At 47.5% G+C, this 15,228-nt stretch overlaps 1 protein-coding gene across 5 annotated transcripts in view; it reads left to right on the top strand.

Annotated features, from left to right (window-relative positions):
* Positions 1–8,125, top strand: part of BCL11B (BCL11 transcription factor B) — a 102,089-nt gene extending 93,964 nt beyond the window's left edge. For 4 of the 5 annotated variants that reach the window (XM_054449311.2, XM_054449309.2, XM_054449310.2 and 1 more), the window contains one exon: positions 1,220–8,125. In XM_054449311.2, coding sequence (XP_054305286.1) covers positions 1,220–3,264 — 2,045 coding nt within the window. In that variant the 3' untranslated portion in view covers positions 3,265–8,125. The remainder of the gene's footprint in view (positions 1–1,219) is intronic. The other variant, XM_063652063.1, reaches the window with a different exon arrangement.
* The last annotated feature ends 7,103 nt before the right edge of the window (positions 8,126–15,228 follow it).

Below are 15,228 nucleotides of genomic sequence, written 5' to 3'. Positions count from 1 at the left end.
CGGAGGAAATGTTCAGCCTCCATTTTGTGAGTGTCTCAGTGACGGACAAAGACCATGACGTTTTGGCTCCATACCACGAGTGTCCGCTACAATTTGCTGCCCGTGTAACCACAGCCAGTTGCTAACACATCAGCATTTGCCACTGTTCATCCCGACTGCCCTGTCAGATGTGAGGATGTTCTTTCATTGCTTAGTATTCTGGCAGAGGACTTTGAAAGACTCATTTAGACCAGTGTGCCCCCGCCTTCCCTGGGGTCTGGAGGTGGAATTCCAGTGTTTGGGCATGTGTGTGAGGACACGGGGTGGGGGCAGCTGTCACAGTAGTAGCGGGTCTTCACAGCATGTTAAATTTCTTCTGTTCCTACGAATCCATATTCAGGTGTACAGTGCTTTCTGCACAGACGGTGGTGTAGGAAACATGAGAATCTCCTATAGCTAAAAATCCCAAATATTGCAGAGGTATTGCAGCTATTTCTCTTAAAAAAAAAAAAAGGTTTGCAAGATAGTACAGTTTGATTTGTGTTTCTGTACAACTCCCTGGAATCAAATATTATCAGAATTGGTTGTTCTCAAAGGGGTGGGTGATCTTGCCCCCCTCCCTGGGAAGATTTGGCAAGGCCTGGAGACATTTTTGGTCCTCGCAACTGGGGGAGGTGGATGCTCCTGGCATCTGTCTAGTGGGTGCAGGCAGAGGATGCTGCTAAACATCCTGCAATGCGCGGGATAGCCCCCACCGCCCAAAGAATTAGGATGTAAATGTCAGTAGTGCCTTGACTGAGAAGCCCTGGCCTAGATGGTTTCGGGTGTGGAGCATCCTGGAGGGTTGGGATTTGCCAGGGCTGTCACACAGTCCAGCCTCGACAGAATTCCTACTACTGGATCGTATTCTCACAAACACGATCTCCCGTGGCCTCGGAGGTAACGGGGATCAGAATCCCTTTCCTTTGGGGGAGCAAGGCGGGCCTTACACAATTGAAGTAAGTCGCTGGCGCTCGGGTGGCCAGGGCCGCCTGCCCACAGACCCCGCCTCTTCGGCCCCCCAGCCAGGAGGAGACAAGGCCTGGCCTGCTTGCAAGCGGCCCTGCAGCCCCTGTCAGGCAGGGCACTGGGATCCCGGATCAGCCCGGGCCGCGTCCCCCAGGCCAGTGGCCCTGCGGTGCCCGTGCCCCGCTGCCGCTTCTCACGCTGTCTCTGCCTTTCTGTCCGTGTGTTTCCCCAGGTAAAGATGAGCCTTCCAGCTACATTTGCACAACATGCAAGCAGCCCTTCAACAGCGCGTGGTTCCTGCTGCAGCACGCGCAGAACACGCACGGCTTCCGCATCTACCTGGAGCCCGGGCCGGCCAGCAGCTCGCTCACGCCGCGGCTCACCATCCCGCCGCCGCTCGGGCCGGAGGCCGTGGCGCAGTCCCCGCTCATGAATTTCCTGGGCGACAGCAACCCCTTCAACCTGCTGCGCATGACGGGTCCCATCCTGCGGGACCACCCGGGCTTCGGCGAGGGCCGCCTGCCGGGTACGCCGCCTCTCTTCAGCCCGCCGCCGCGCCACCACCTGGACCCGCACCGCCTCAGTGCCGAGGAGATGGGGCTCGTCGCCCAGCACCCCAGTGCCTTCGACCGAGTCATGCGCCTGAACCCCATGGCCATCGACTCGCCCGCCATGGACTTCTCGCGGCGGCTCCGCGAGCTGGCGGGCAACAGCTCCACGCCGCCGCCCGTATCCCCCGGCCGCGGCAACCCTATGCACCGGCTCCTGAACCCCTTCCAGCCCAGCCCCAAGTCCCCGTTCCTGAGCACGCCGCCGCTGCCGCCCATGCCCCCTGGCGGCACGCCGCCCCCGCAGCCGCCGGCCAAGAGCAAGTCGTGCGAGTTCTGCGGCAAGACCTTCAAGTTCCAGAGCAATCTCATCGTGCACCGGCGCAGTCACACGGGCGAGAAGCCCTACAAGTGCCAGCTGTGCGACCACGCGTGCTCGCAGGCCAGCAAGCTCAAGCGCCACATGAAGACGCACATGCACAAGGCCGGCTCGCTGGCAGGCCGCTCCGACGACGGGCTCTCGGCCGCCAGCTCCCCCGAGCCCGGCACCAGCGAGCTGGCGGGCGAGGGCCTCAAGGCGGCCGACGGCGACTTCCGCCACCACGAGAGCGACCCGTCGCTGGGCCACGAGCCGGAGGAGGAGGACGAGGAGGAGGAGGAAGAGGAGGAGGAGCTGCTGCTGGAGAACGAGAGCCGGCCCGAGTCGAGCTTCAGCATGGACTCGGAGCTGAGCCGCAACCGCGAGAACGGCGGTGGTGGGGTGGCCGGGGTCCCGGGCGCGGGGGGCGGCGCGGCCAAGGCGCTGGCTGACGAGAAGGCGCTGGTGCTGGGCAAGGTCATGGAGAACGTGGGCCTAGGCGCGCTGCCGCAGTACGGCGAGCTCCTGGCCGACAAGCAGAAGCGCGGCGCCTTCCTGAAGCGTGCGGCGGGCGGCGGGGACGCGGGCGACGACGACGATGCGGGCGGCTGCGGGGACGCGGGCGCGGGCGGCGCGGTCAACGGGCGCGGGGGCGGCTTCGCGCCAGGCACCGAGCCCTTCCCCGGGCTCTTCCCGCGCAAGCCCGCGCCGCTGCCCAGCCCCGGGCTCAACAGCGCCGCCAAGCGCATCAAGGTGGAGAAGGACCTGGAGCTGCCGCCCGCCGCGCTCATCCCGTCCGAGAACGTGTACTCGCAGTGGCTGGTGGGCTACGCGGCGTCGCGGCACTTCATGAAGGACCCCTTCCTGGGCTTCACGGACGCACGACAGTCGCCCTTCGCCACGTCGTCCGAGCACTCGTCCGAGAACGGCAGCCTGCGCTTCTCCACGCCGCCCGGGGACCTGCTGGACGGCGGCCTCTCGGGCCGCAGCGGCACGGCCAGCGGAGGCAGCACCCCGCACCTGGGCGGCCCGGGCCCCGGGCGGCCCAGCTCCAAGGAGGGCCGCCGCAGCGACACGTGCGAGTACTGCGGCAAGGTGTTCAAGAACTGCAGCAACCTGACGGTGCACCGGCGGAGCCACACCGGCGAGCGGCCTTACAAGTGCGAGCTGTGCAACTACGCGTGCGCGCAGAGCAGCAAGCTCACGCGCCACATGAAGACGCACGGGCAGATCGGCAAGGAGGTGTACCGCTGCGACATCTGCCAGATGCCCTTCAGCGTCTACAGCACCCTGGAGAAACACATGAAAAAGTGGCACGGCGAGCACTTGCTGACTAACGACGTCAAAATCGAGCAGGCCGAGAGGAGCTAAGCGCGCGCGGGCCCCGGCGCCCCGCACCTGTACAGTGGAACCGTTGCCAACAGAGAGAATGCTGACCTGACTTGCCTCCGTGTCACCGCCACCCCGCACCCCGCGTGTCCCCGGGGCCCAGGGGAGGCGGCACTCCAACCTAACCTGTGTCTGCGAAGTCCTATGGAAACCCGAGGGTTGATTAAGGCAGTACAAATTGTGGAGCCTTTTAACTGTGCAATAATTTCTGTATTTATTGGGTTTTGTAATTTTTTTGGCATGTGCAGGTACTTTTTATTATTATTTTTTCTGTTTGAATTCCTTTAAGAGATTTTGTTGGGTATCCATCCCTTCTTTATTTTTTTTTTTTAAACCCGGTAGTAGCCTGAGCAATGACTCGCAAGCAATGTTAGAGGGGAAGCATATCTTTTAAATTATAATTTGGGGGGAGGGGTGGTGCTGCTTTTTTGAAATTTAAGCTAAGCATGTGTAATTTCTTGTGAAGAAGCCAACACTCAAATGACTTTTAAAGTTGTTTACTTTTTCATTCCTTCCTTTTTTTGTCCTGAAATAAAAAGTGGCATGCAGTTTTTTTTTAATTATTTTTTTATTTTTTTTTGGTTTTTGTTTTTGGGGTGGGGGGTGTGGATGTACAGCGGATAACAATCTTTAAAGTCGTAGCACTTTGTTTCAGAATTGGAATGGAGATGTAGCACTCATGTCGTCCCGAGTCAAGCGGCCTTTTCTGTGTTGATTTCGGCTTTCATATTACATAAGGGAAACCTTGAGTGGTGGTGCTGGGGGAGGCACCCCACAGACTCGGCACCGCCAGAGATAGGGTTTTGGAGGGCTCCTCTGGGAAATGGCCCGACAGCATTCTGAGGTTGTGCACGACCAGCAGATACTATCCTGTTGGTGTGCCCTGGGGTGCCATGGCTGCTATTCGCTGTAGATTAGGCTACATAAAATGGGCTGAGGGTACCTTTTTGGGGAGATGGGGTGGCCCGCAGTGACACAGAAAGGAAGAAACTAGTGGTGTTCTTTTAGGCATTTTCTGGCTTGACGGCTTCTCTCTTTTTTTTTAATCACCCCCATCACATAAATCTCAAATCCTATGTTGCTACAAGGGATCATCGATCATTTTCCAAGCAGACGAATGCCCTAATTAATTGAAGTTAGTGTTCTCTCATTTAATGCACACTGATGATATTGTAGGGATGGGTGGGGTGGGGATCTTGCAAGTTTCTATTCTCTTTTACTGAAAAAGCAGGGGATGAGTTCCATCAGAAGGTGCCCAGCGCTACTTCCCAGGTTTTTTTTTTTTCTATCTCATTAGGTTGGAAGGTACTAGACATTGAACTGTTAAGATTAGACATTTGAATTCTGTTGACCCGCACTTTAAAGCTTTTGTTTGCATTTAAATTAAATGGCTTCTAAACAAGAAATTGCAGCATATTCTTCTCTTTGGCCCAGAGGTGGGTTAAACTGTAAGGGACAGCTGAGATTGAGTGTCAGTGTTGCTAAGCGTGGCATTCACAATACTGGCACTATAAAGAACAAAATAAAATAATAATTTATAGGACAGTTTTTCTACTGCCATTCAATTTGATGTGAGTGCCTTGAAAACTGATCTTCCTATTTGAGTCTCTTGAGACAAATGCAAAACTTTTTTTTTGAAATGAAAAGACTTTTTAAAAAAGTAAAACAAGAAAAGTACATTCTTTAGAAACTAACAAAGCCACATTTACTTTAAGTAAAAAAAAAAAAAATTCTGGTTGAAGATAGAGGATATGAAATGCCATAAGACCCAATCAAATGAAGAAATAAACCCAGCACAACCTTGGACATCCATTAGCTGAATTATCCTCAGCCCCTTTTGTTTTTGGGACAACGCTGCTTAGATATGGAGTGGAGGTGATTTACTGCTGAATTAAAACTCAAGTGACACAAGTTACAAGTCGATATCGTTGAATGAAAAGCAAAACAAAAACAATTCAGGAACAACGGCTAATTTTTTCTAAAGTTAAATTTAGTGCACTCTGTCTTAAAAATACGTTTACAGTATTGGGTACATACAAGGGTAAAAAAAAATTGTGTGTATGTGTGTTGGAGCGATCTTTTTTTTTTCAAAGTTTGCTTAATAGGTTATACAAAAATGCCACAGTGGCCGCGTGTATATTGTTTTCTTTTGGTGACGGGGTTTTAGTATATATTATATATATTAAAATTTCTTGATTACTGTAAAAGTGGACCAGTATTTGTAATAATCGAGAATGCCTGGGCATTTTACAAAACAAGAAAAAAAAATACCCTTTTCTTTTCCTTGAAAATGTTGCAGTAAAATTTAAATGGTGGGTCTATAAATTTGTTCTTGTCACAGTAACTGTAAAGTCGGAGTTTTAGTAAATTTTTTTCTGCCTTGGGTGTTGAATTTTTATTTCAAAAAAAATGTATAGAAACTTGTATTTGGGGATTCAAAGGGGATTGCTACACCATGTAGAAAAAGTATGTAGAAAAAAAGTGCTTAATATTGTTATTGCTTTGCAGAAAAAAAAATCACATTTCTGACCTGTACTTATTTTTCTCTTCCCGCCTCCCTCTGGAATGGATATATTGGTTGGTTCATATGATGTAGGCACTTGCTGTATTTTTACTGGAGCTCGTAATTTTTTAACTGTAAGCTTGTCCTTTTAAAGGGATTTAATGTACCTTTTTGTTAGTGAATTTGGAAATAAAAAGAAAAAAAAAAAACAAAAACAAACAGGCTGCCATAATATATTTTTTTAATTTGGCAGGATAAAATATTGCAAAAAAAAACAACATTTGTATGTTAAGTCCTATTGTACAGGAGAAAAAGGGTTGTTTGACAACCTTTGAGAAAAAGAAACAAAAGGAAGTAGTTAAATGCTTTGGTTCACAAATCATTTAGTTGTATATATATTTTTTGTCGGAATTGGCCTACACAGAGAACTGTTCGTGTTGGGCTTCTCTCTGAACGCCCTGAACCTTGCATCAAGGCTCCTTGGTGTGGCCACAGCAGACCGGATGGGAAATTATTTGTGTTGAGTGGAAAAAAATCAGTTTTTGTAAAGATGTCAGTAACATTCCACATCGTCCTCCCTTTCTCTAAGAGGCCACCTCTAAGATGTCAGATGTAGAGGAGAGAGAGCGAGAGAACATCTTCCTTCTCTGCCATCACTTCTGTGGCGGTCACCACCACCACCTCTCCCGCCCTTACCAGCAGAAAGCAATGCAAACTGAGCTGCTTTAGTCCTTGAGAAATTGTGAAACAAACACAAATATCATAAAAGGAGCTGGTGATTCAGCTGGGTCCAGGTGAAGTGACCTGCTGTTGAGACCGGTACAAATAGGATTTCAGGAAGGAGACTCCATCACAGCCAGGACCTTTCGTGCCATGGAGAGTGTTGGCCTCTTGTCTTTCTTCCCTGCTTTGCTGCTTTGCTCTCTGAAACCTACATTCCGTCAGTTTCCGATTGCGAGGGCCTGGGATGAATTTGGTGCCTTTCCATATCTCGTTCTCTCTCCTTCCCCTGCGTTTCCTCTCCATCCTTCATCCTCCATTGGTCCTTTTTTTTTTTCATTTTTTATTTAATTTCTTTTCTTCCTATCTGTTCCTCCCCTAATCCTCTATTTTATTTTTATTTTTTGTAAAGCCAAGTAGCTTTAAGATAAAGTGATGGTCTTTTGGATGAGGGAATAATGCATTTTTAAATAAAATACCAATATCAGGAAGCCATTTTTTATTTCAGGAAATGTAAGAAACCATTATTTCAGGTTATGGAAGTACAACCAAGCATCCTTTTGGGCAATTCCTTACCAAATGCAGAAGCTTTTCTGTTTGATGCACTCTCCTCCTTGCCACTTACCTTTGCAAAGTTAAAAAAAAGGGGGGAGGGAATGGGAGAGAAAGCTGAGATTTCAGTTTCCTACTGCAGTTTCCTACCTGCCGATCCAGGGGCTGCTGTTGCCTTTGGATGCCCCGCTGAGGTCCTAGAGTGCCTCCAGGGTGGTCCTCCTGTAGTCATAACAGCTAGCCAGTGCTCACCAGCTTACCAGATTGCCAGGACTAAGCCATCCCAAAGCACAAGCATTGTGTGTCTCTGTGACTGCAGAGAAGAGAGAATTTTGCTTCTGTTTTGTGTTTAAAAAACCAACACGGAAGCAGATGATCCCGAGAGAGAGGCCTCTAGCATGGGTGACCCAGCCGACCTCAGGCCGGTTTCCGCACTGCCACAACTTTGTTCAAAGTTGCCCCCAATTGGAACCCGCCACTTGCCATTAGAGGGTCTTTCATGGGGAGAGAAGGAGACTGAATTACTCTAAGCAAAATGTGAAAAGTAAGGAAATCAGCCTTTCATCCCGGTCCTAAGTAACCGTCAGCCGAAGGTCTCGTGGAACACAGGCAAACCCGTGATTTTGGTGCTCCTTGTAACTCAGCCCTGCAAAGCAAAGTCCCATTGATTTGAGTTGTTTGCATTTGTACTGGCAAGGCAAAATATTTTTATTACCTTTTCTATTACTTATTGTATGAGCTTTTGTTGTTTACTTGGAGGTTTTGTCTTTTACTACAAGTTTGGAACTATTTATTATTGCTTGGTATTTGTGCTCTGTTTAAGAAACAGGCACTTTTTTTTATTATGGATAAAATGTTGAGATGACAGGAGGTCATTTCAATATGGCTTAGTAAAATATTTATTGTTCCTTTATTCTCTGTACAAGATTTTGGGCCTCTTTTTTTCCTTAATGTCACAATGTTGAGTTCAGCATGTGTCTGCCATTTCATTTGTACGCTTGTTCAAAACCAAGTTTGTTCTGGTTTCAAGTTATAAAAATAAATTGGACATTTAACTTGATCTCCAAACCTTGTCCTTTTCTGTGTCTTTTAAAGGTGGGGGATGGACGGCTTATTTCCAAGGGCGAATTGAAGGTCTTTCTCCATTTTCTTCCTGACCCAAATCTTTAAGCCCATCGAGAGGATGACAGGAAATCACGGCATGAGAGCCGTATAGTTCTCTTAGCTCCTGTGCAGCAGTGTGATCTAGAACAGTGGTTCTCAGCCCAGTTGGACATGGGAATCTTCTGGGAGCTTTTAAAAATCTCAGGGCCCAGGAGACATCCCAGACCAATTCTGTCAGAATCTCTGGAGGCAGGTCCCAGTATCAGCATTTTTGAAAATGATCCAGGTGATTCTCCTATCCAACTGAGCTTGTGAACAAGTAGTTGAAAAGAAAATACACTTGGCTAGGAATGATTAGACTCAAGTTGAGCCTAATTCAGCTCCCATTTTCTCAATAGCCAGGGAGAGCTGTTGTGAGCCATGGGGGGGATCAAAATCCAGGGAGAAGTAGACCCTGCCCCAAGAGTCTAAATGACTCCGTGCCCTTGGGCAGGTCCCCTTGGTTTTCCCTTTTATAAAATAAGGTTGATGAATTTTGTTAAAACTCATTCACTGGGAGTGATCAAAATCAGGCCTTGCAGAATGAAGTAGCTTTAACTCGGTGTTTCCCAGTGCTGGGCCTGGAGCAGCCAACAAGATGGGGTGGAAGGAGGCAGGGCTGTTGGGTTCCAGTCACACTGAGGCATGAAGCCACCTTTGGTCTTCTCCATGTGAGCAATAGAGAGGCAGAGTCCACCCCTGAGCATGAGGGAACAAAGGGCCCACTGGGTTTTTGACCATTCTTTTTCTATGTTTTCTGTTCTTAAAGGGACAAAGAACAACCTGCTTACACCACTTCTGCAAACTATCATTGGGCACTGATGTGAACCAGGTACCAAGAATTCAGGCAGCCCAAGAATCTTCATAAAGAGACTTTACAAGAATGAAAATACCAAGCCACGCTTGCTAAGGTGATTTGTGGGCTCTCTGCTCACAGAGATGAGAAGAAAAAGAAGGGCAGCATGTTCTTCTATATCCTGTCTTCACCCCACACAAGCCATTGTTCTTCCAAGGCCACTCGACAAGAAGTGGGGTTTGAACTCCAGCACCAGAAATGGAGCTGATGGTTATTTGGGACACTTGCCTTGCTTTCTAGGGCCTTAAGGAATAAGAATTCCTAGAGAGAAAATTCCCATTTCCATAGGTCCTGGGCTCCAAGTCTTTTCCCCAGTGGGCTTTAAAACACAGATATTTGAGTCTTTTTTTTTTTTTTTTTGAGACAGGGTCTTGCTGTGTTGCCCAGGCTGGAGTACAATGGTGCAATTACAGCTCACTGCAGCCTCAACCTCCTGGGCTCAAGTAATCTTCCTGCTTCAACTTCTCGAAGTAGCTGAGACTACAGGTGTGTGCCAGTATGCCCACTAATTTTTTTCTATTTTTTGTTTTTTGTAGAGATGAGGTCTCTATGTGTTGCCCAGGCTAATCTCAAACTCAACCTCCTGGCCTCAAGCAATCCTCCCACCATGCCTGGCCAAACCTTAATGTGTCTGTCTTTCCCAACCAGAAAACTAGGCAAATAGCAGAACTGAATGCTCAGTTACTTTCTGGCTGGAATACAGCAGGATATGCTCATCTCGGGGAGTTGGGGAACAAACCCCTAGGTTGAGTACCAAGAATTGCTTGGGAGGAGGGAGTTAACACTCATGAATACCTGTCATTCACACTTCTGGCCAAACTTGGTGATCACCCATGGAGCAAAGGAAAAGCTCACTTCAGTTCTCACCATTGTCCCGTCGGTAACCAGCTCTGTGACCTTAGGTCAGTCACTTCCCTTTTCTGGACCTCAGTTTCCCCATCCGTAAAATGGAGAGTTAAGGTAGTTGGGAAGGAACCATTCTGCCTTTGGACCCTGATGAGAGTGCCACATGTGCACAGAGTCACAAGATTTGATGGGAAAGGTCATGTCAGAAATGTTTGCTGTTCAGGTTACAAAAATCAGGGCGAGGAGGATGGATTCTCAAGAACAGAAAATCCCATGTTACTGTTGGCTGTGACTTGGAGTCTGCAGCCACCGTGCAAGCCACAAGGTCCCCACGTTTTCCAAGCACTCCCAATTGTGGTTTGGGGCAATTAAAACTAAAAAACCTTCCTGTCTGCTTCGTTGATAAAACTAGATGAATAGGACTTGTTGGGTTTCTTTTTTAATGTTAATGTGATGGAAATATAGAATGAGTCTCACGTAACTTTTGAGCTAGGGAGGATAAAAATTCTCACTTTCCTGTGTGCAAATGAAGCCTTGGTCACTAATTGCCTGCCCTGCATAATCTTCACAACGGTTTTATGGGATCCTGGTTACAGACCATATAGGATGCCCCAAAGAAGTCAAAACAGGTTGAGCTTGGAAGTCGCTTTAATTCCCAAAGCAAAGACTGAGCCGATGTCAGGGCTGGGCACAGGGAGGTCTCTGGCCTGGTCTTTGTCCTCAAGGAGAGAGACATGTTATGAAACAGGACAGGGGAGTGTGGGCAGTGAGAGGGGCCGGGAAGACGGCATGACCAGCCAGCCTGGGAGAGAGAGGATTAGGGAAATTGTGCTTCTGCGTGAAAGATGAGTAAAGATTCACCAGGAAAATGAGGACCAGGGAGAGAGCAGTGGTCTCTCTTGCAGAGAATGCACATGGAGGTTGGAACAGCCCAGTTAAGCCCATAGAGATGCAGGATCCTAGAGCTGGCTGGGACCCTTAAAAGTCATTTACTATAATCCTATCTAACATAGAAACTGTATTAGTTTGTTTTCACACTGCCAGTAAAAACATACCTGAGACTGGATAATTTATAAAGAAAAAGAGGTTTAATGAACTCACAGTTCCATGTGGCTTGGGAGGCCTCACAATCACGGTGGAAGGCAAAAGGCACGTCTTATATGGTGGCAGGCAAGAGAGAACTTGTGTACGGGAACTCCCCTTTATAAAACCACCAGATCTCGTGAGACTTATTCACTATCATAAGAACAGCATGGGGAAGACCCGCCCCCATGGTTCAATTACCTCCTACTGGGTCCGTCCCATGACACATGAGAATTATGAGAGCTACAATTCAAGATGAGATTTGGGTAGGGACACAGCCAAACCATATCAGAAACAGTGTCCCAAACACTAGCATGTAGTACATCCATCCATTTGTCTATACAGCCACTTATTCATCCAGCCAGCCACAAGCTTGTTCGTGTAATAAACATTTCTGCAGCATCACAGACCCTGCTGGGAAGATAGGGGTCAGTATGACTCCCCCCTGCCTTCCCAGAGTTTGCCCTTCAGTGGGCAGGATAGGACATCCATCTATCTATCTGCTCAGTCGTTTATTCCCTTAATTCTCCTGGAGTTACTACTGCATGCCTCACCCTCCTAGGCCAGGGGGTGCAGTACCTGCCCTGGAAGAACTCCTGATTAGCTGGGGAGGCAGTGAACAGACAATCAGGGCTCAGTCTGCTGGACAGGAGCATAGGATCTACCAGAAGGCTGGAGGAAATGTTCATGCCCTTCATTACAGACAAGGAAAACCAGCGCTTGCCCCACTGTGCCAGGCCACAGCCCCAACTGTCACCCTTTACTGTGGCTTATTTCTCATAGACCATAATGAAAATGAAATTGTGTTTCTGTGATATTTTATAATTAAAAATATTTAAAATAAGTAATGCCCAGTTTAGGATGCATCCCAAGATGTAAGCCCAGAGGTGCTGTCTAAAGGATGTGGGTGGTTCCCTACCTATCCAAATCTCAAAACAAGAAAGTGATGCTGATGTATTTGCTCATTGGCCAGGCCCCATAAGGGCTTTTTTTTTTTTTTGACTGAGAATGCACTGCAGGCTGCCGTTTGCAAAGGCTGGGCTGGCCTCCCAGCAAAACTAGGAGTTACTGAGGATAGGGAGAGTGCCTCCTTCCCGCCTTCTCTTTTCCTAGTCCGACTTCTTTCCATCAGCAAGATCTTACTAAGCATCTGCTCCTTGTCCTATGGTGCAGCGGGGAAGCAACTGTGTAGAGCTGAGGGGTTGGTAAGTGAAAGAAAAAAATGAGGGGGCAGACCGCAGGTACCACCTCAGACCCCTGACTACCTTTGGCACTTGGCACAACCCAGCCCTCTTGCCTGCGTTTGGAGGCTTAATTGAGGGTTCAGCTTTGTTACCTGTATCATGTTTCAACCACTTTTCCCTCTTCCCTTTGCAAAGCTCTGGGGTGGTGTGTATCAAGGGCCCAAACGATCTTCTAACTATTTGATCTGGTGACGTCATTTTTGGAAACCATACTAAGAATACTAATTCGCGATTCCTAGAGAGAGGAAAAGCCATGTGCCTATAGATGGCCATCTCAGCATTTCCTTAAATACTCTGTTAATAATTTGCATCCTTCTTCATTCCTCAAGATTGTGAGCAGGCCAATAGGAAATGTAATAAAGCATAAACAAGCAGTGAAATATCAGGATCAGAGAGATTAAAAGCTCTAGTAAGATGTCTACACCTATGCAAAAATATTACCTAGAGAAGACGGCCATACGTTGCTATACTTAAATCATAAATTTGAGTCTAAGATTCTTTTTAGCCAAAGGGAAAAAAGAAATGTAGATACACTGCTTATTATTCATGCAGACAAAATATGCCAGGGAATGACACGCATGATGGCGAAATTTTGGAAGCTGCCTCCATGTTCAACAGTAAAAGAGTGAATGAGTGAAGAAGAGCTTGTTCATTATGGACTATTTACATACATCGATAATGAGGGGGATGAAGACTTTGGTAGCAACAGGAAAACTGTGTATGAGACAATGTTAACTTTTAAAAGAGCAGAAAATGTTCATAGGCTGTGAGTCTAGATGATCTAGCTGAAGGTATGTGTGGACATGGATGTGTATCAGATGCAGATGCTTGGGAGGAAAGGCTCTGCAGGAAGGTATTTCTCCTATCTTTTCCAAAAATTCAGGAAGTTAGTCTTGTTGTCTTCGCAACTGAAAATATTCAAATGAATGTGTGCTGGATGGACTCTCACGGATGTCTCGCCAGGATCTTCCACCCCTTGGAGCCATTTGCTTGGCTAATGGTGACTTTTTGACGCCCATAAAGATCTGTATGCAATCACCCCTGGATGATGTGGAAAAGCTTTGCTCTCTGCGTAACGAATACTAAGCACATCACAAGCCATCTTTTTTTTTTTGATTAATCTCTAAAATAATTAAGGAAGCTATAATAGAGCCAAAGATTTAGCTCCAAAGATGTTCACTGTATCTATATTTACAATAGCAAAAACTGGAAATAAAGAAAATGCCCAGTAACAGGGGATTAGATAAGCAAGGGATAGGATGTCAATGCAATGGAACATCAGGCATTTATCAAAAATACTGTTGTCAGAATAACATACATGGTATTGGAGAGGTATTCATGATGGACACATTAGGGGGTTAGTTACCTACTTGTGGTCTCACGAAGATGCAATGAATCACACAAAAGTGTGGGAAGGAAATGCAGGGGAGGGATAATGGTGGCTGTTTGTGGATTGCATTGTAGCAGGCCGCTTCAGGCTGCATGAGGAGGGACTGACTATCATGGTGGGATGTAAAGTAGGGGTTGTCCACGGTAAGAAGTTGGTGGCTTGGACTTAAATTGAAAAAGGTAAGAAGGAGGTGGTAAGAAGATCTCTGATCCAGTATGTGTTTGGGGTGCAAATAAGAGCTGATAAGATTTGCTGATGGATTAAGTAGGGGTGTGAAGGACAGAGAGGCATCAGGGGTGACCATGAGTTTTTCGGCTGAGCAACAGGATGAATGGCCATTTACCGACCTGGTGGAAGACTAGAGATGTGTGAGGAGGTGGGATAAGGGGAAATGGAAGCAAAAGTTCTCTCTGGCACAGGAAGCTAGAGACAACTAGTTAAGTGGGTACAATGCCTAACTCACCAGGTCATTGAGAGAATTCAAAAATTAAGACCAGGCCAGGCATGGTGGCTTACATCTGTAATCCCAGCAGTTTGGGAGGCCAAAGCGAGTGGATTTCTTGAGGTCAGGAGTTTGAGACCAGCCTGGCCAACATGGTGAAACCCCATCTCTACTAAAAATACTAAAAAAAAAAAAAAAAAAAATTAGCTGGGTATGTTGGTGCGTGTCTGTAATCCCAGCTACTTGTGAGGCTGAGGCAGGAGAATCACTTGATCCTGGGAGGCAGAGGTTACAGTGAGCCAAGATCACACCATTGCCCTCCAGCCTGGGATACAGAGCAAGGCTTTGTCTCAAAGAAAAAAAAAAAAATTAAGACCTGCAAAGCAACAGTACAGTGTAGTCACTAATAGGCACGCTGGGTGTAGACTGCCTGGGGTTTTTGCTTGGCTCTGTCACTTACAAGCTGTGAGATCTTGGCCCAGTCATGTAACCTGGTCGTGCCTCAGTTTCCTCATCAGTAAAAATGGGGAAGTAATAGCACCTTCCTCTTAGGGATATGATGAGGATTCAGTTAATTACTATTTGTAAATGTGGCTGAGTATGCAGTGGACCAAACACCTGGAAAATTCTGAGCACCTATACCTGTCCCCTTTCTTAAGGAGAAGTAGGACTCAGGTTCTCACCAGGGTTTGACCATGTTTATCAGTAAAGACAGCCCATAGGACTCTGCTGTTCTGTCTGAATTTCAAGTTCTAACCCTTATTTCCAAGTAGGACATCACAAGGCTGCACTGGAGCGGTGCGTTAGCTTTGCTACTCGCACATCAACGTCCAGAGCAAGGTTGACTGTAGTGTCTATTTTAATCTGCCATTGGTGGTTGTTTCTGAAACTAGCTACAAGAAGAATTATTATTACCTAACAATTTCTCTCTACTGTGGCTGATGAAAATAAACAGAAAAGTTGTTAAAGATGCTTTCCATTGTGGTGTGTGTGTGTGTGGTGGGGGGCGGGGAGGGGGGCAGGGTTTCACCCTGTCACCCAGGCTGGAGAGCAGTGGTGGCATCTCAGCACACTGCAACCTCCACCTTTCTGGTTCAAGCAATTCTCCTGCCTCAGCCCCTCGGTAGCTGGGAGCACCTGTAAAGGTGCATGCCACCATGCCCAGCT

The sequence above is a fragment of the Pongo pygmaeus genome, chromosome 15 (assembly GCF_028885625.2).
Source record: "Pongo pygmaeus isolate AG05252 chromosome 15, NHGRI_mPonPyg2-v2.0_pri, whole genome shotgun sequence".
NCBI lineage: Eukaryota > Metazoa > Chordata > Mammalia > Primates > Hominidae > Pongo > Pongo pygmaeus.
Note: the sequence above shows the minus strand (reverse complement) of the source record. Positions and strands in the feature narration are given on the sequence as shown.